The sequence below is a fragment of the Delphinus delphis genome, chromosome 1, assembly GCF_949987515.2.
Source record: "Delphinus delphis chromosome 1, mDelDel1.2, whole genome shotgun sequence".
In the NCBI taxonomy this organism is placed as follows: domain Eukaryota; kingdom Metazoa; phylum Chordata; class Mammalia; order Artiodactyla; family Delphinidae; genus Delphinus; species Delphinus delphis.
Genome location: NC_082683.1, coordinates 43,276,980 through 43,296,866, shown reverse-complemented (window position 1 = coordinate 43,296,866; position 19,887 = coordinate 43,276,980). Strand labels below are relative to the sequence as shown.

General features: G+C 41.4%; 1 protein-coding gene across 2 annotated transcripts in view; it reads right to left on the bottom strand.

Moving 5' to 3' along the window:
* Window positions 1–5,494: 5,494 nt before the first annotated feature.
* Window positions 5,495–19,887, bottom strand: part of ZFYVE9 (zinc finger FYVE-type containing 9) — a 185,651-nt gene continuing 171,258 nt past the window's right edge. For both annotated transcript variants that reach the window (XM_060021975.1, XM_060021983.1), the window contains 6 exons: window positions 18,559–18,709; window positions 16,389–16,469; window positions 13,015–13,177; window positions 9,425–9,530; window positions 7,188–7,364; window positions 5,495–5,765 (listed from right to left, as the gene is read on the bottom strand). In XM_060021975.1, the coding sequence (XP_059877958.1) occupies window positions 5,604–5,765; window positions 7,188–7,364; window positions 9,425–9,530; window positions 13,015–13,177; window positions 16,389–16,469; window positions 18,559–18,709 (840 nt within the window). In that variant the 3' untranslated portion in view covers window positions 5,495–5,603. The remainder of the gene's footprint in view (window positions 5,766–7,187; window positions 7,365–9,424; window positions 9,531–13,014; window positions 13,178–16,388; window positions 16,470–18,558; window positions 18,710–19,887) is intronic.

Genomic DNA, 19,887 nt, shown 5'->3' with positions numbered 1-19,887 from the left:
CCCTCAGTTTGCCCTGCCTGTGCCTGTGCCTTGGTTCCTGACAGCTGCTGCACTAGCCTCCCTGCTTCTCAGAGCTCTCAGTGGAAGTTTGTTCAGGACTGTGTGGTGGGAAGTAAGGGTAGGGCTGTGTTGGGTTTGGTCCATGTACCTAAGACTGAAAGAATGTTAACTAGGAAAGAAAAACTATATATATATGTGTATATATATTATGTAGCTGATTTTATTTAAGAAACTAGGTCTAATTAACTCATTGTAGGGGATTTACACTCTCCTCACAAAGTAACCATGAAAGTCCTAAACAAAAGCCCTGCTGCTCCCTGTCACTTTTTAAAGCCAGAGTGGCAGTAACATTTGTTAATTGACAGAAACTGCTGCTATGGCTTCCTCTAGAGACAGGGCAGGGGAAGCCTTGCCTCTTCAGCTCATCACCTAGGGAAATCCCTTCGTTTCTTCCCAAGAAATTCTCCTTTGGCTTTGTTTTTCTGAATGGATGGAAATAATGGAGGGATTTATAGTTGCAACAGATTTAATGTTCAAAACTGCAATATTCTACATCTCTTAGAAATAAACTTTAATACCGCATCTTTTTTCCCCCTTTTTTTGAAGCATTAAGTTCAACAAAGCATTCCTGAAGATAATTTTCTAAGGCTTTATGTAAAGCAGATACATTCAACTTACTGATCACTATAGCATTGCAAATGCACAGCTCGGGGATTGAGCTTTTGTGTGTGTGTCTTTTTCTGGGATGGAGCCGGACCATGCTTCCCTGCCCTTAAGAGCAGAGCTTACAGTGGGTAACAGAGCAGGGACAACAAATAACTTTTCTGAGAGCTTGCTGGCCAGTCTTACCTATCAGAGTGAACTACCAAAAATTCCACTGATGTGAGCCTTAACCCTTAAATGCAGTCATATCTATATGTCGTACAAGCAGCCATCTAGAATGAAAAGGAGGGTTGTTAGCCCTCCTAAGGTGGCCTAGAGCAAAGAGGGGTGGCAAAGAGGGTTCCTGACTCAACCTAGTCTTCCCCGCAGGGTTTGCACCCAACTCACCAGTGCTAAGAGGGCTTGAAGCTTCTGCCAGCCCTAGGAATTTCTAAACTCACTCCTCTGCTAGAAAGTTGATAGGAAGTTTTCTGTGGCTCAGAGATTTCCCATCATAACCTGTTCAATTTCATTCTGCTTAACTGCCCTTTGCTTTTTGGAAAACAGAACTTCCAGGCTGAGAGAGGCAAGACAAAGCCGCCCACTGGACTTAGAGACTAAGGTTCCTAAAAGGCCTTTGTTTTAGCCACGGCATGCAGGGGTCACTGGCATTAGAGGAGCCTGCCCAGCTTCATCTTCTCCTAAGAGTTATCCAAAGGCAGCAACTCAGCATCGCAGATTAGTGACTTATGAGCAGTCGAGAACCAGCCACAACCCAAATCATTTTTAAATTTTAAAATTTCTTTTCAATTTAGTGCAAGGCACATTTTCTTTTGAATTAGTGAACTGAATAAAATATGGAAGAAATTTATCTCAGAATCAGGAAGTCTTGCTCACAATTAAAGGGCAGACTAGTTTATTATTTTCCTTTCTTATAGCACTATTCTGAAACCTGCATTGTTGCTTCCCAATTTTTGAGCGCTTGTTTTCCAAATATGTGTGGGCAGCTCTTAAAAGATCTTGCCCCTTAAGTAAAGGCTACAGGGCTTCCCTGGTGGCGCAGTGGTTGAGAGTCCGCCTGCCGATGCAGGGGACATGGGTTCGTGCCCCGGTCCTGGAAGATCCCACATGCTGCAGAGCGGCTGGGCCCGTGAGCCATGGCCGCCGAGCCTGCGCGTCCGGAGCCTGTGCTCTGCAACGGGAGAGGCCACAACAGTGAGAGGCCCACGTACCGCAAAAAAAAAAAAAAAAAAAAGTAAAGGCAACTGCTTTTAAGATGAAACTGTGGAGCTGAGACTGGTAGAAGGTAGAGGCAGGTAGCTTGCACCTGGTCCAGTTCCATCACAGATAGATTCTTCGCTTCTCTGGGCCTCAGCTTCCCAAACTCTAAAATGGGCGTTATCATTCCTATTCTGCTCCTTATCCCTTCTGGCTACATTACAATCCTCCAAATCCCATTACTGTCATTATTAAAATTATTTTAGCATTATTATTAAAATAGAAACCACTGTCACAAACTTGCTCTAGAAACAGTGTTAAGCAGATTGCCTGCTTGTTGTCTGAAATGCATTAAATGCATAAATTATTCCCCAGATGACTATTTATGATAGAAGTAAATTCAGTTGGAAATTCTGAGCTCACCAGCATTCAGGAAACACTGTGCATGAGGGAAGACACTAGATGGGAACTTATACAGGGCAAAGTTGCATATTTCTGTAGCCCTAGAGTCTGGTAGGTGCTCAGATAAGAGGTGATAAAAAGAAATGGAGAAACTACACTGCCGAGCATTTGGTAAGAATTTAGTTTTTAAAAATTTAATGTTACCAGAATGGCAATTTCTGTTCCTCTTTATAAGGATCTCTGTATCTCAATCTAAGTTTACATTATAGAAGAATCTGCCTTATTTAGAAATGTGATGTTTCAGTTCTATACAACATACAGTGTATAAAAACAAAAATGAAACGAGGGAAAACAGTGAACTAGCTTTGGCTATTTTATGCCCAATTCCACAAGATGATTTTACTAAACATAAAGGACACTTTATGCAATTGAGAATGGACCTGACTGTGCAGGGCCAGAGTAGGGGAATTTAAAAGTTTGCACTGATCCCAAAAGGTATGGATAACTGCAAGATCTATTTAGGTGGCAGGAAGAAAGGTAACTTCTCTAGGAGGACAGAACCAAGGGAGCCAGCTCCTACAGAAGCTCCGATTTATATTTAGACCAAGCTAGATGTTACACCCAAATACCTACTACCAGTATTATTAACCCTGTTATTAATACCCCTGTTATTAACAAGTGCATCCTGTGCCTGTCAGGTTTGGGGGGTGACAGTCCAAGGGCTCGGTCCTTACAAGCTGGTGTTCGGTGGGCTCCCATTCTTTTCTTGCCTTAGAAGCTCCAAGTCTACGGGAAAGGTCACAATCCCAGCTCTCTGCAGCCACCATCAGCGAAGGCTGTGGAGAGGCAGATGTAGAAGGTTGATTTCCCCCACCACGGAAGAGAACTATACCTAGCTAGACACACTTGGGCCTCAGAAAACAGCTGTTGCCCTAAACGTAGTTCCACAGCCTGTAATTGCCAAGTGCTAAGCCCAGCTCCAGCCACTGAGGAGCAGCCTCTCACTGTCTCAGAGGCCCGCGCTAGCTTCCAGGGGCTTCTTGGAGTTGTGCTTTCACTGAAGAGGGACCAACCTCTCGCTTGGCCTGGGTGTTTAGAAGATGCCAGTGCCAAGGAAGTGAGTTGCCCTAGAGCAGTGTTTTTCAAACTGTGGGTTGTGAAATCTATTTGGTCTGTGACCAAAATAAATTCTTAATGAAGGAGAAAATGATCAGAGTGCATCACATATATTATTTGGTAAACCAAATATTATTTGGTAAATAATTTGGTAAATCAAATCTTGGCTTCTAATACCACTTCCTCTTAAAAAAAAAAAAAAAAAAAAACAGGCTGATTCCAAGGCTGGGACAGGGTTAGCCCAAGATGGCCCTGGGGCATCTTGTTAGGCCAGAAAAGGAAGTGTTCAGAAAAATGTTAGGAGCATGTCACAAGGATGTGGGAGCTCACCTGAAGGGGTTCTCTCTGGCCAAAGCTGAGACCATTTGAGCACCAAAATAATGAATCAGAACCATTCAAAAAGTAATCCCAAGTCCATAATGAAAACTAATTACATGAATAAATAAGAAAGAAGGGCTTTTGCTTATAGATAATCAAGTACAACTGATAAAGGTAGAGGAAGTGCTGGAATTGAGAAATCATTTGTAGCCATTATAGTAAAAGATCAATTCAGACAGGAAACATCAGAGAATGCTAACTTGTAAGGGGAAATTTCAGTGAGCAAGATATCTGCATGATCTGCAAATATCTCTACACTTATTGGTTATTTGTTCCAAGGGGGAAAATATACAGTGGACAAACTGGACCACACCTTGACCAGGTGATGAAAATTTACCATCAGTGAGGGGCAGAAGGACATTAAGTAACCCCTAATGTGGGTCACTTAAGTGACCCCTGTTGTGTCCTAAGAAGGACACAACATCACTTAGGTAGGATTCTGGGCAACAATGTGTAATTCACCTAATTATGAGGAAATACCAACTGAATGCAAAATGAGGCATTTTCTATTAAGAAATGAGTTGGGGGAACCTTATTCACCAAAAATACCAATGACATAAAAGATAAAGGTGAGTCATGACAGCAACTTACCATGTCTGTCTTATCATGCTGGAAGCTTCACTGGAGGGGAAAGATGCTGTGAAGGACATTATTGGACAGATGCTAGGTTAAAGTATCACACCGAAGTTGAGAACTGATCTATGGTTATGTAAGAAAATGTGCTAATTTTTAGGAAACAAACATTCAAGTATTTAGGCATAAAGGGCTATGATGTATGCAACTTACTCTCAAGTGCCTCAATTTTTTATGGAGAGAGAAAAGGAAAGGAACACTGATAAAGCAAATGAGTTAATCTGTGAACAATAGCTGAATCTGGGTAAAGCATACGTAGGTGGTGGTGGTGGTGGACTTTTTAACTTGCCACTTTCCTGGAAGTTTAAATTATTTCTCAATAAAATATTTTTTTAAATACCTATGGTGTAGGGAATTCCCTGGTGGTCCAGTGGTTAGGACTCTGCACTTTCACTGCCAGGGCCCAGGTTCGATTCCCTGGTCAGGGAACTAAGATCCTGCAAGCGGCAGGGCATGGCATGGCATAAAATAAAATATCTCTAGTGTATATTGTAACTAAAAATGTCTTGGGTATATTCTGTCAGCTTTCACAGAAAGGCCCGATTCAGTGTCTCATCCACTCTGGCAGATCTTGAGAGATCCTGTAATTGGCTCTACTATCCAGGTGACCTCATTTACACTGAGTCGCCCTTCCTTGAATAGAAGAGAGATAATCCTTTGGGTCTTTGATTCACTTCAATAAATAATCTAGTAAAAACAAAAAATCTAAGTGTGACTCCTACTTGAAGTTGCTGTGATGTAACTGGGACAAGATCAGCGTGAAACTGTCCTTTTTATATCCATCCTATACAAAGAGTTCAAGACTGATGCTTCATTTTTTATTTCCCCTCTGCCCTCCCACCCCACCCTTGGTGATGGCTGTACCCATCTGAACATTTCTGAGCACAAGACCAAAAGTAAGTCTTAAAACAGAGGAGCAGAACTCTTGTCTAAACAGTAACAGAAGGGGATTAGCTGCAAGGATAGCGTAACTGTGGTGCAGTAACAGAAGCTGCCCAGATCTTCTCGGTGGACAATGCATAGAAGACTTAGAATTATGGAACATCTGTCCCCCCACCCACCCTTTCCCACCCCGTCCCCCAAGCCCCCACCCCACCCCCTCCCCCATTAATAGTGTTAACAAAATCTTAATTTTCCAGTTCTAAAGTGCAAATGATTTGGGTATGACTGCTGTTGCAACAGGTCTGAACAGAAAAAAATGAAGTCCTCTCTGTCTATGCGATGTTTTCCAGAATATAAAAGATGAGTTCCATGACGATGGGGCCCTCACTGAGCTGGCAGGCCCCTCCATGGATCACCGGCACCAAAGCGCTGTCCAGATCGTTCATGTACTGCGAGGGAAGGGGCTGGCCATTGCTCCCTGCTTGGTAGCCAACCTACACCACAGAAAGAAGGGGATGAGAGGTTACTGGACAGAGAAGATCTCTCCAGAGGGCTGAGGGCCAAGGAGGCTGAGCAGGAAAGGAGAAGTCCTTCTTGGCCAGGGGCTAGAACTGGCAGTAGACACAAACTTCTTCTCTTCCCTGAATTGTCACTTACCATCCTATCATTCATCCTGCCTCTACCACATGATAGCTGTGAGACCTTGGGCCAGACACTTAATCTGTTAGGGTCTTAGTTTCCCAGGAAGGGGGGATGGGACACAGAGAGGTATGGAATGTCAGCAGTAATACGTAAACCTTTGGTTGTGAAAATTAAAACGAGAAATATACTGGGTAAACTCGCTAACACAACAGGAACTGAACACTTGTTCTTCCATCCATTCTTCCACACACCATCTTCTGAACACCTACAAACACAGGAATTCAAGGATGAATGTAAACGGGGCCCCTGCCCTCGACAGCCCTACACATTTAGCAGAAAAATGCTTGTTCTTAAATTGTTTTATGTGCGGTAATTCTCCAGCCAGATTTTCAGTACCATTTGAGAAAGGACCGTAATACCTCATTTGTATTACCTTGACATGCTTAGTACAGCACTGGGCAAGACCTTTAGTAGAAAATAACTATATCTGTTGACTGATGACTAGTCAGGAAATGCAGCCAAACATATAACCTTTCACATTTTCCCTGATAATGACATAACTCTGCATCAAAGCAGGAACACTGGGACATGTCACATGGATCTAAAATCCAAAAGAAATGTAGGGAGATTAGAGTGCTAGGCCACAGGAGAGAGACTCTGGGGAAAGGAAGTGGGGGCAGGGTGCACTAAGACTGGATTGTGACTACAAACAGCATACAAAAAGGTTAATAAGTAAGACAGGGAGGGAAGCCCGGCCACAGGAGACCTGAACTGACAGGAAACCCAATGGGGAAATAGTTCAAGTCCTAGCCACTAACTAGCTTGGAAATGTTGCCAGTAAGGGGTGGGAGCTGCAGAGGCCAGTCAGCAGAAGTCTTCTGTAGTTTAAGAAAACGACAGGATATGGGACAGCTTAGGACCTGCTCTCTAAAGGAGGCAGAATGATTCCCAAAGGGCGGGGCTGGGGAGTCTCAAAGGCTGGCCCTGATGTCATTCACACCGGAGGTGGCCGGTCCTCACACACACTTCTTAGCCCACACTAAAAAGAAAAGTCCTTGCAAGAATTCAGGGGAGGAAGCCAGAGAGTTCCAATGGTTCAGAGAGTCTGACCAAGCAGCACATCCAGGTGTATTACCAACAGAGGGAAGGCTAAATACTGTATCTGGTCAGGCCCAAGGTCCAGAGACTTATACTCTCTGGGTTGCAGCAGGAAAACTCACATGTCAGAGAACAGACACTGCCCAAGTCCCGCTTCAAAGGCTGAGACTCTTTACCTGATCTGAGTCAAGTGTCACACGTAGTCCCAGTTTAGTCATTCCATCTTCCTTCAGAAGCTTCAGGTGGGGACACAGAGCAAGACAAAAAGCCTTGGCAACATGCTCCGTCAGTCGGCTGTGATCTGCGGGATCACTCAGGCAACTGTGCTGGTCATCATTTTCTAGGAAGAACACCTGGTCCCCAAACAAAAGAGACTTTTAAACTTGTGCCTAGGAGATGTAGGAAGAAATGAGTACACCAACTCACGTGTACGAGCAACCTGATTCCCTAAGATGTGCAGGAAGACCTCAGACACCACGAGGTCCTTGGGCCAAGAAAAGTAGGGCACTGACATCTTACATCTAAGAGACAGCCTCTGCCTCTCACAGTCTCCGCATCCACAAAATGGTAGCTGCTATCTGCCTATCTACCTGAAAGCCATGGCCATGCTCATAATGGTATGTTCTACGCAGAACCAGGAATGGCTTACATTTTGCACTGTAAACTTGTAAAAGGAATCCTTAATATGTGGACAACTTTCTAAGAGAACGGACCTTATAGATCATGTCACCCAAAACCTTCGTATTACTGATTACTCATAGAAGGGAGGTGACTCGCTCAGGGCCTAGACCAGAATCTGCCTCTTATCACAGACAGTTTTTCCCACCACATGGCTCTGCCACTGCTGAGGCCAGAGCTGTGTCAGTGTCCTTGAACTGAGCACTGCACTGGGCGCAAGCAGAAGCATAGCAGATTTGGAACTGAGACTTGAGTCCTAGTCACATAGAGGAGGGTCATGAGCAAGTCCTTTAGCTTCTTAATGCCCGGCTTGCCTCTGTAAAATGGGAAGCACCTATTCTCTCTGGTTATTATAAAAATTAAATGATATAAAAGCAAAACGTAAAAGATACAGATACGTAAATACACAATGCTTCTATATACCACGCCCTAGCTTACTGCTCAAGCAGTGGCTTATACTAAGAATACTGCAAAGGGGCCACTCTGAAGCCCTACGCCCGATGCACTAGTGAGAATGGCAGCATGAAATGATGGAAGGAGCTCTGGAGTGGGACTCAGGAGACTTCTGGCCCTGGCTCTGCCAGCAACCAGCATTAGGCAAGTCACAAGTCACCCGGGCCTCTCTGAGACTGTTCACTCATTATGTAATTTCTCATTTCTCATCTCCCTGCCTCAGTGGGTTACTAGGGAGCAAAAAGGAGGAAACAGGTCAAACTACTTTGTAAGCAATAAAGACATTTACATATTCCAGACCCTGCACTACTCAAAATATATCAAAGGGATGATCATTACAAAGCAAGCAGAGAAAACCACTCAGCCGCATATGAAAACACCAAGCATGGTATGAAAGATAAGCCACTTGGAACAACAGCTCAAGAACTGAAGAACCTCTAGTCTATGTGTTGTCAGGAACCAGCTGGTAAACCTGGGTAAGGCATTTAACCTCCTCCCTTGGCCTCAGTTACCCTGTGTGTAAAGTGGAAAAGGTAGAAGTCAAAGAACTTCTTAGATTTAAAAAAATATATAAGATTTTTAAAGCTGCCAGAAATCCTAGAGATCTTATAATTTAATACTTTATTTTATAGACAAGTATAAATGAGGTTCAAAAGAAGTTGAGACACAGGACCTACCTGTTTACTCTCAGAAAATAAACTTTCTGATTTGTCTGACATGTACACATATACAGGGTTTCTGCCCTGTCCTCTCATTCCCAAGTTAGCCTCTAACACAGCTTTCACGTTAAGGAACAATAAAAGAGCTTAGGAATTGGCCAGATCTGGGTTTGAATCAGGACTCAGCCATTACTTAGTCGCCATGTAATCTTGGACAAGTTAGTTTCTGAGCTTTAGTTTTCTTATTGGTGAGATAAGTCTATTTTTTAAAGACTGCGTTATCCAAGACAGTTTTAACTGCAGCATAACCAGCCCAGCTTTCTGAAGAATCCAGCAAAGATGGTATGCACCCTTCAGAGATACACCCTTGTTGAGTTCCAATGTGAAAAAATCTCTAAAAACTAGTTCATCTGGAGGAGATGTCTGACTGCTGCAGGCCGCACTTTGTGCATTTCTTCCTAGTGAGCTAAGATAGACCAGAGAGAATTGGAGTATAGAAGGTAAACAGAGAGATTTTATTTATTTATTTTTCTTATCCTCCAGAATCAGCCCAGAATGTGTCTCTGGGCCAAGCAAAAGTTGTCTTCAAAGGAGGTCAAGGATGCCAAGTTTCATTTCCTTACCTCTGTCCATCTGATGACTTTTCCATTTGCTTTATACTCTGATCCATGGAATATCTTCACACTTGTTATAGACTCCATGGACTTCCCATCTATGGGACTTATGACACTAAAACAGAGACAAAAGGAAAGAGATGTAAGCAGCTCAAAGTTAGAAGAACCACTTCTCTTGTCAAGTCTTTTTACTAATTACACTGGGTGCCTTGCTGAACACATGTGTAAAACATCATAAAAGAAGAAGCCACTGCACAAAAATGTACATGAACAGAGCTCTCAGGGAAGGGCCTATGCACTGAAATAATTCAGGGAACACACATATGACAAAGGAGTCCTGATTCCAGGAGCTGGTTATTTAATGTAAAGAAACTGTTTACTCAAGCCTGCTCTCTTCCTCCAGTACTCCTCCCTTCAGTGACTGCACAGCCCCACCGATGCTGCTCTCCCCTGGCTCTGCCACAGCACTCCGCTCCTGACTGTGACGACGCTCATCACATCATACTCTCCAGACGTCTGCGTATTGGCCTCACAAATGAACTTCCGAAAGGGAGGGTATACGATATACTCACCTCTGTGTGCTACATTTCCAGGTCTGACACACTGCTTGGAATGTAGGCAGTTAATAAGTATTTATTGATTAAAGGAATTATTTGACCAAGTATGTTAATTATGACAGTGCTGGTGTGAACTGATGAACATGTATCTATATTATCTATCACAACAAACTCCCTTCAGTGCTACATTATCACTTCTAGATTCCTGAATAGAAAGGCCACATTTTATGGTTGTGCCCTCTCCAAAATATAGCAAGTATAAATACGTGGAGATACATACTCCTTCCAATGAGGATTCCAAAGAATTGTCGCAAAGATTCCAAACTTTTCCTAACAATTTTCAAACCTGTTTATGTTTTTGAATCTCTATGTACAAAAGGTCAAATTTAACCTAAATTGGGATTCGCTTCATTTGACTGAATTAAAATTATTTAACCACTGTGAAGTTTAACTTCTAACTCATCAGACAATGTCAAAAATAGAGCAGCCTCAGTTGATTAACACTCTTTTGAGAGAGGCTACCCTGACACTGTGGAACAAGCTGGAAAACATTCAGTCTACACACTACAAACTAAACTCCTGGGTTCAAGAGTCTTCCCTGACTAGTTCTTGTCCTTTGTTCTAAGATGCTGCCACTGGCACGTGTTGTAGGAAAGGGCAACCTACTTGTTGTTAGCTACCAATACCTTAAGGCATCAGATTTTCAGTTTATCAACTTTTTTGTCCTAATAACCATGGAATTTGTTGTGACAGATAATATAGACACTTGTTCATCAGTTCACACCATCAACCTAATAACCAAATATAATAGAGAATTAAACACAAATTGATTTTGAAATTTTCCAGGAAGTATGGGAAGATAAAGGGTTATTTGTAAAGTAGGCAAACACACTCATTGATTTAGAAATTGCTTCCTTTTGTTCAATAACAAAGGTTTTAAAACCATTTTTTAAAAAATCTTGTTGTAAATGCCCTCTACCTGCCTTTGCTTCTGCTAGTCCCTCAGAATGGAATGCCCACTCTGCCACAGCTATGCAGCAAATGTCTACTCATCTTACCAGACTCAGCTCAAGCAGCAGCCATTCCTCTAGGAAGTCATTCCCGAATACTGCCCGACCACCTCTACCAAGTTCCTCATTTCTTTTTTATCTTCACTGTCTCCTATAGAGTTTTCTATGAGCATCTTCCGAACTTTGGTGGACTTATTTATAACTATCTTCAAAACCAGAGTAAGTCACCTGTCAGCAAGGACCACGTGGACTTCATTTTTGTATTTTCAGAAGCCCACACATAGAGTTATTGCCTGAAGGATGAATGGGAGAAAGCTTAATACAATGAAGTATGACATATTTATTCAATTAATCAGTTTTTTAAAGAACCTACTTGGGGGACTTCCCTGGTGATGCAGTGGTTGGGAATCCGCCTGCCAATACAGGGAACACGGGTTCGAGCTCTGGTCTGGGAAGATCCCACATGCCGCGGAGCTACTAAGCCTGCGCTCTAGAGCCTGCAAGCCACAACTGTTGAGCCCGAGTGCCACAACTACTGAAGCCTGCGCCTAGAGCCCATGCTCCGCAACAAGAGAAGCCACTGCAATGAAAAGCCCGCACATGGCAGCGAAGAGTGGCCCCTGCTCTCCACAACTAAAGAAAGCCTGCACGCAGCAACGAAGACCCAAACGCAGCCAAAAATAAATAAATAATTTTTTAAAAAAAGAACTGCTTGGTGCTGGACAGTGTTTTAGGTGCTGGTGACACAGAAGTAAATAAACCAGCAAAAATTTCTGCCCTCATGGAGCTTACATCCCAGGGGCAATATAATAAAATAAATAAATAACAATATATGTTAGAGAGTTATAGGTGCTCTTAAATATAATTCAGGGGAGGGAAGAAATGTGTATGAGAGGCTTATAATGTAGTAGGCTGGCCAGGGAAGGCCTTATTGAGAAAGTGACATTTTAGAAAAAACCTGAAGCAGGGAGGGAGCAACTCGTGGCTATATAGGAACAGGGTATAAGTTGAGAAAACAGAAGGTACAAAGGTCTGAGGGCAGAAGCACAGCTGATGTATTTGAGCAAGAAGCTAGGTGTTGCTTCTGAGAAGTGGGCGGAGGGTGGCTATATAGGAACGGGGTATAAGTTGAGAAAACAGAAGGTACAAAGGTCTGAGGGCAGAAGCACAGCTGATGTATTCGTGCAAGAAGCCAGGTGTTGCTTCTGAGAAGTGGGCGGAGGGATTGTGTAAGGCCTTGTATGTCGTAAAAGACTTTGGCTTTTACCCTGAATGACACTGGAAGCCAGTGGTGGGTTTTGAGCAAAGAAGTGACAATGCTCTGGCTGCTGTACTGGAAATTGATTAGGCTGGGGGAAGGAGGAGGCCAAGACTAGAAACAATGAAACCAATTAGGAGGCGACTGCAATAATGCAGACCAAATGATGGCAGCAGGGGTAGTGAGAAGTAGTACGATTCTGGAAATATTTTAAAGTAAAGCTAACAGGATTTACTGTTGGACTAGGTGGTAGGGTGTGAGACAAAAGCGTCAAAGATGACTCCAAGGTTTGGGCTTAAACCATCAGAATAGAGTTGCCATGTACTAGAGAAGAGTATAGGATTTGAAGCCCAAGGAGGTGGTTTTCAGTCCTAGCCCTGCCACTTCCTAGCTTTATGGAGTCATTTATCCTTTTGGTGTTTATTTACTCATCTGTAATACAGAAATAACAATACTAGTTGTTAAATGAAACAAAACTCGCAAAAGTGTTTTGTAAACCAAAAAAGGCTTAGGTTTTACTATTATCTCAAAAACTTTAAAGGGATTGTTTTGTTTCATCAACTCCTTCCCTCCTCCTCCCTTCAAAAATATGCACAGAAACTCCTTCAGAAATTAAGCCAAGAAACCAGAAATTTAAAATTCCATGTTATGATACAAAGCAGTCCTTTCTTCTTAGGCAGGGCTTTCAGTAAAGTTATAAAACACCAGTATAGACCAAACCCAGAGCCTAGCCCATAACGAAATGCCACAAGGGGGGAAGGTCGCCGCATTTACCCCTTGTTGACATTCTTGTCGTCATCCACCCACTGGATGTGGATGTGCTCCTGGGGATCCTCGGCATCTGCCTTGCCACAGGTGACGGTGAAGTCCTTCATCTCCCGCAGCGCCTGCCTCAAGGCATCCATGTTCTCTGCAGTGATCTGGACCATAACGCCATCTGAGAATCAGCACCAAGACAATACAGATGGAAACAATGCAAAGCCAGGTAGAAGGGCAGGTGAAACCCTGTACCTGGCATCTAGCAAATCCCTCTAGGATTAAATGTAAAACTCTGTTCTGTTTTCTGAAGCTGACAGATACAAAGAGGTTTTGTTCTTTGAGCTGAACCTCTTACTCATTGAAAGTGTTATGAGGAGCAAATGCCAAGATGGATGGATTCTGCTTCAAACACTTGCCTGTTGATTTCACTTCAGGCACAACAAAGTTTGTCCTGAGACTGCTCAAAGGGAAAACTTACACATGGTCAAGTCCCTCTTTTGGAAACACAGAGGATTTTGTTCGTATTTCCACTGATGCATCTATCATGCTCTGATCATATTTATTCGTTTGCATCTCTCGCCTTACTAAGACTGCATACAGTGAAAGCCAGTAAGTGTTTGAAAATAAATCACTGAATAAACAACAGCAGTGGGATGGGGAATAAATCCATTTATTGACTAGCAATAAGGCAAACCTACCACATGTGTCTTATATGGGCTACCATGTAGCCAACAGATGATAACTATTTTAGGGCTGCTACCTAGCTGAGTCAAAGGCAAATACTGAAATTGAGGGAGAAAGTTGTCACATGCTGAGCAATTACCCTGCTTCGCTGACACAAAATTTTCTCAGCTAAGATAATTTCTAAAGAGCTTCAATAAAAATTTCATAAATAGGCAGCTAATTACTCTACTGACACACACACACACACACACACACACACACACACATTGAAGTGTAAGGCCTAAGAAATTCCCAACCCAAAGACATAAATATAACTTTTAAATACATTGCTTTGCATTTGTAAGAATCTGTGTCAGTTCAATTTATCATTTTGACAACATTGAAGGTGTGCTTTTTAATCACCTTATAAAGACACAATTTCAAAGGTAGTCAATATTTGATCACATAGGCATTAATCAGTCATTTAAGACCAAAGAACTGCTTAGCTCCTAGATATCTTAATTTCTTAATAGAGTGTTTCTGCTATGTAGTATAATAGCATACTTTGCTCTTCACTTGCTGTTTTATTAAGTTTACCAATAGAGGAGATCAAAGTCAATCTCTTTTAACACACATAAGATTATCTATGTATTTCAGTTAACACAATGGAATCTACCCTCAGGAAAAACTGCCCTTAGGGTACTGGAGTGAGCTACTGTGGAAATGAAAACCTGTCATTGTGTGTGCAGACTATATTTTCCAAAGATGACCACTATATGTCCCGTCTCACATGCTTTTCTACAATGCTACCTTTCCATTTCCCCATCAAGAAATGGAGTCTAACTTCTCTCCCTTCGAGCAGGCTTATGACCACTTCCAACACTAGAGGATGGTGGAAATGACACTGTGTGACTTTCAAGGCTGGGTCATAAAAACCAGTGCGGCTGCTGCCTTGTGCTGGAGCACTTGTGCTTGGGAGTTCTGAGCCACCATGTAATAAGTCCAACTATCCCAAGGCAGCATGCTAAGGAGTCCGATGATAAGGACTCTGGTCATTACTCCTAGTCTTTAAATCATCCCAGCACAGGCCCCAGACTTGTGAGTCAAAAAACTTTCAGATAATTCTAGCTCCCGGCCATCAAGTAACTACCAACCTTCAAGCTATCCCAACTGAGGCCCCAGACATCACTGAGCAAGGTCAAGCCAACCCTGCATTGCCCTGTCAAGGGCAGACCCAGAGGAATCAGTGAGCATGATAAAATAGTTGTTTTGAGCCATTAAATTCTGGTTTAATTTGTTATACAACAAGAGTAAACTAGATCAAAAAAAAGTGAAGAATAGTTGACAAAGAAAATAAATATCCTGTGATAAACCATAATGGAAAAGAATATGAAAAAGAATGTATGTGTGTGTGTGTGTGTGTGTGTGTGTGTGTGTGTGTATTATATCTGAATCACTTTGCTGTAGAGCAGAAATTAATACATTATAAATCAACTAAACTTCAATAAAATAAATTACAAAAATCAATTAAAGAAAATAACCAATATGCTCATTAGCCTTTCATTAAATTTCACTTAGTTAACTTTTCACGTCAATTATAGCAAACCAGCAGCAAATGAATCCCATTCTGTATACCAAATGGTGATTGCAGCATTCTTGTGGGTAATTGGGGCTGAACTTCATCTACATATTTACAGATTCACACCAGTGATATATCTGAATTCAGACTATGACCCTTTGGGCACCTTATTCCAGAGCTCTGAAAAGCCATCTCTTAACTTTTATGTCGGTGTCCCATGATACCTCTACCACTTACTCCCTTCTTTGGAGAGCTAGGCAACCTTATGACAGTTTTAATTAGCTGTAGAGTGAGATGCTATTGAATAAATAATAGGAGTCAGAAGTCTATGGCAGGACTTCCCTGGTGGTGCAGTGGTTGGGAGTCTGCCTGCCGATGCAGGGGACACGGGTTCGAGCCCTGGTTCGGGAAGATACCACATGCCACGGAGCAACTAAGCCCTGTGCCACAACTACTGAGCCTGTGCTCTAGAGCCCGCGAGCCACAACTACTTAGGCCGTGTGCCACAAACTACTGAAGCCCATGTGCCTAGAGCCTGTGCTCTGCAACAACAGAAGCCACTGAAATGAGAAGCCCGCGCACCGCAAGGAAGAGTAGCCCCTGCTCACCACAACTAGAGAGAAAGCCCACATGCAGCAATGAAGACCCAATGTAGCCATAAATAAATAAATAAATAAATACACACATACATAAATTTATTTAAAAAAAAGAAAGTACTCAGATTAATTCATTTGTTTAGAGTTGACAGGTAGCACTGTCAAAATGAGACTAGCTGGAATTAGACGTCAATCCAAAAATGAAAAACAATGTCTACAGCAAAAGTGACACGGCTTCCTTTTTTGTTTGTTTCTTTTGTTTTGTTTTGTTTTTTGCGGTACGCAGGCCCCTCACCACTGCGGCCCCTTCCGCTGCGGAGCACAGGCCCCGGACGCGCAGGTCCAGAGGCCATGGCCCATGGGCCCAGCCGCTCCACGGCGTGTGGGATCCTCCCGGACCGGGGCACGAACCCACGTCCCCTGCATCAGCAGGCAGACTCCCAACCACTGTGCCACAAGGGAAGCCCAAGGCTTCCTTTAATGCCCCTTGTTTTTCAGTTGTACAGTTAGGACTGAACTAATGTACATGCAGTAAATAACTCATTCTTTACCTTCCACAATACTGGACTTGGCAAGATATCCTGAAGAGGATTTCAGAGCGCCACTGAACACAAAGAAACTGGCACCAGTCACTAAAATAGCAATAGAAATAGTTTAATGAAGAAAGACTCTGAGTTGGAGGGGTTGAAAATAATAATGAAATATTTGGTAGTTGGGGACTCCAACCATCATCATACAGAAAACAAAAAACACCGACTCTATACACCACAATACACAAGTAACCAATAATTCAAATACTAATGATAGCTTAGAGAATGAGGTTTTAAGATATACTCTCCCATTCTGTTTTGTGCTTCCTTCAATCAAGAAGCAAAGAAATCTTAGTGGTCATGACTAGGGCTTGGTCTGCAGCTTGTTTTTGTAAACAAAATTTTATTTGAACACAGCCATATCCATTCATTTACATATTGTCTATGGCTGTTCTTGAAGTATGATGCCAGAGTGTTGGCGACAAAGACCACAGGCCTGCAAAGCCTAAAATATTTATCATATTCACAGGAAAAGTTTGCTGACCCCTGATCTAATTCATTGCTTTTTTTAGATCAAATATATTTTGAATATGGAGATATGGTTGCCAACTATTTTATTTACCAAGTGGAGCTATTAAAAAAACAAACACCTATTTAAAAGACAAACACCTCTTCATGAAAGAAAGGATATTTAATTACATTTAGCTTTATGAAAACTGCACTACACTTTTTATTTCTCCACATCTTAAACTGGACTGAGCTATTCCACCTTCCTACCCATTGGCCCTACAGTATCTCTAATGGGTAGGTGATCCAGCCTTTGTCAGAGACTCCTAGTGACAGGGAGCCCACAAAGCACAAGGCAACCATTTCTATTTCTGGATAGCTCTCAGTGTTACAGAGTGTGCTCTCAAATTGAGCCCAAATCTAGATCCTTGTAGCTTTCACCCACTGGTGCTGGTTTTGGTCTTTTGTAGCTATAGAGAGTAAGTTGAATATTGTTTCCACATAATAGAAAACCTTAAAAATAGAGATAGCTATTTTTCACCCTCTTTCAATCTGTACTTTTCCAGGTTAAACATTTATACTTTATTCAAGAGGTCTTCCTTTGACCTAGTTTCTAAACATCTCACAGGCCTTGAATCATCCTCTAAAGACCTTCTAGTTTTATCACCAATTACGTTAATGATATCCAGAACTTATTCAAATATTATAGACATGATTTGACTAATAGGGAGCATAGTGGATTTATCACCAACCTATTTTAGATAGTATATTTGAATATACATGTGCTCAGTACCTTTTACGCCTTTACTAAACAACTGATTTAAAAAATACACTGAAGACAATGACCTACAGTATGTCTACTAGAGAAGTATTTCATAAAGCATACTAAAGAAAGCTAGTTTTAGGAGATATTCTGAGGCGAAAAAAGATTCATGGTCAAATAAATTTGGGAAGGTCTAGGCACTATCCTGCTTTTGTAAAATCACAATACACATCAGTTTGTTAAAGGCTCTGAAAAGTCCTGCAGTAAAGAAATCTGCTTAAACTTGTTTAACATAGGATTTCTCAGTCTAATATAATAAGCTAAACTTTTATTTATTTATGTGAATATTTTAAAAAACCATAGAAGCTGATAAGACACTTTAGGAAATGGCACATTGAGCAATGCTTCTTAAATTCTCATGTGTATTTGAATAACACAGCAATTGTGTTAAAACACAAATTCTGACTTAGCAGAAATGGGGTATGGAGTCTTCATCTCTAACAATCTTCTAAGTGATGAGACCACATTCTGAGTACCACGGAATCTGGAAGGCTTCCTTCAGAATCCTGTCAACCTATTAATTTAATTAACGTTCTTTGGGTATGGTCATTCAAAAAGCTCTAAATCCACCTAAGCATATTCTCACCATGGGGCCTAGTCTTCTACCTTCAAATATCAATGCTGGCTCTGTCAGTATCCTGAGGCAGTATTTTCAAGATGCTCCCCTCAATAACAGAGATCCCATTTGCAACTCTAAGTCTGGGTAGTCAACATACTCCTAAAGAATAAGCTTGGAAAGGTTAATTTAATCAAACTGTGGTCACCTATTCTGACAGTGAGTGTTATGGGGCTGACATATCCAACTCTCCAGTTCCAGTACAATCTTCCATTCTTATAACCTCAATCAGCTCAAACACTCACCCTTTCTGGGTTGATTGTGAATACTGATAGCCTGGGTCTGATAGTTGCCATCATCATTCTGGACACACACGAGATGAGAGTCTGCCTTCTCATTGAAGCAGGCACCTCCTGCCAGGACATGCTCATTGGACTTGTTCATGGCTTTCATCATCTGCAATCAAAGAAAGGCTAACTTTCTTATTCTGCCAAGAATGGGCATTTTTTGGTGTGTCTGACATAGCACCACTCCACAACTTCTCAAAGACAAAAGAGAATATTATTATTTAATTAAAGTGACAAAGGAGCTACCAAATAATGAAAACAAAGTGAAAAATCAGTCACTATTAGTAAAAATTCACATACTTGTTGAATTCTCTCTGTAGTTTATAGGTGATTTATATTACAACCCAAACACATGACATTTTGCATTCATTTTCTGTCTTTTTATTGCTGCACTAAACGCAAGTAACTAAAATTAGTTTAGCTAATTACAATAGTTTCTCCTATCCACTGGATTCTCTGAGAATATATATACACTGAAATTCTAAGTCAAAAGAATGTCCCATATTTAAGTCTATCTTGCCTTCTTTTTCTACATCCATACAAAGGAGTGCTTTCCTCTACAAATATATGAACTCCATTATTTCTTAGTTTTATTAACTTATGTTTGATATCTTCAATGAAATCACTTACTAATATTTTGCTTTGTTCTTATAAAGAGAGTTAAGGTGATAATTCTGAACCTAACCTGGAAAAACTCATCGGCCACCACTTTGTATCTAGTAAATAAATCTGAGCTTATACCATCTTGATGCTAAAATCTGGCTTCTCGTTGAAACAGGCTAATGATAATTTATTCGTTTGTTTTTATTCCCATTTTTTCCTTCATGTCATCATTTGTTCAACTTTCTAATTCAATCTTTTTAAATGGCTTTGATCTTTTGAAAACTCTAGTTTAAAACTTTTATTTTCTTTTACTCCCCTCTTCTTCTTACATTATAAACTGCAGTGTGAAAAACAGTAGATGAGTGTTCTGATACCTTTTATATTCTTGTATCACTATACTCAAAAAAATGTATTGAAATAAAATTCACGACATAAAATTAACCATTTTAAAGTGAACAACTCAGTGGCATTTAGTACATTCACAACGTTCTTCAACCACCACTCTTATCTAGTTCCAAAACACTTCCATCATTCATTCCAAAGTAAAATCCCTCACTAATTAACCAGTTTCTTCCCACTCCCCCCTCCAACCACCAATCTGCATTCTGTCTGTATTCTGGATATTTCATATAAATGGAACCACATAATATGTGACTACTGTGTCTGGCTTCTTTCACTTAGCAT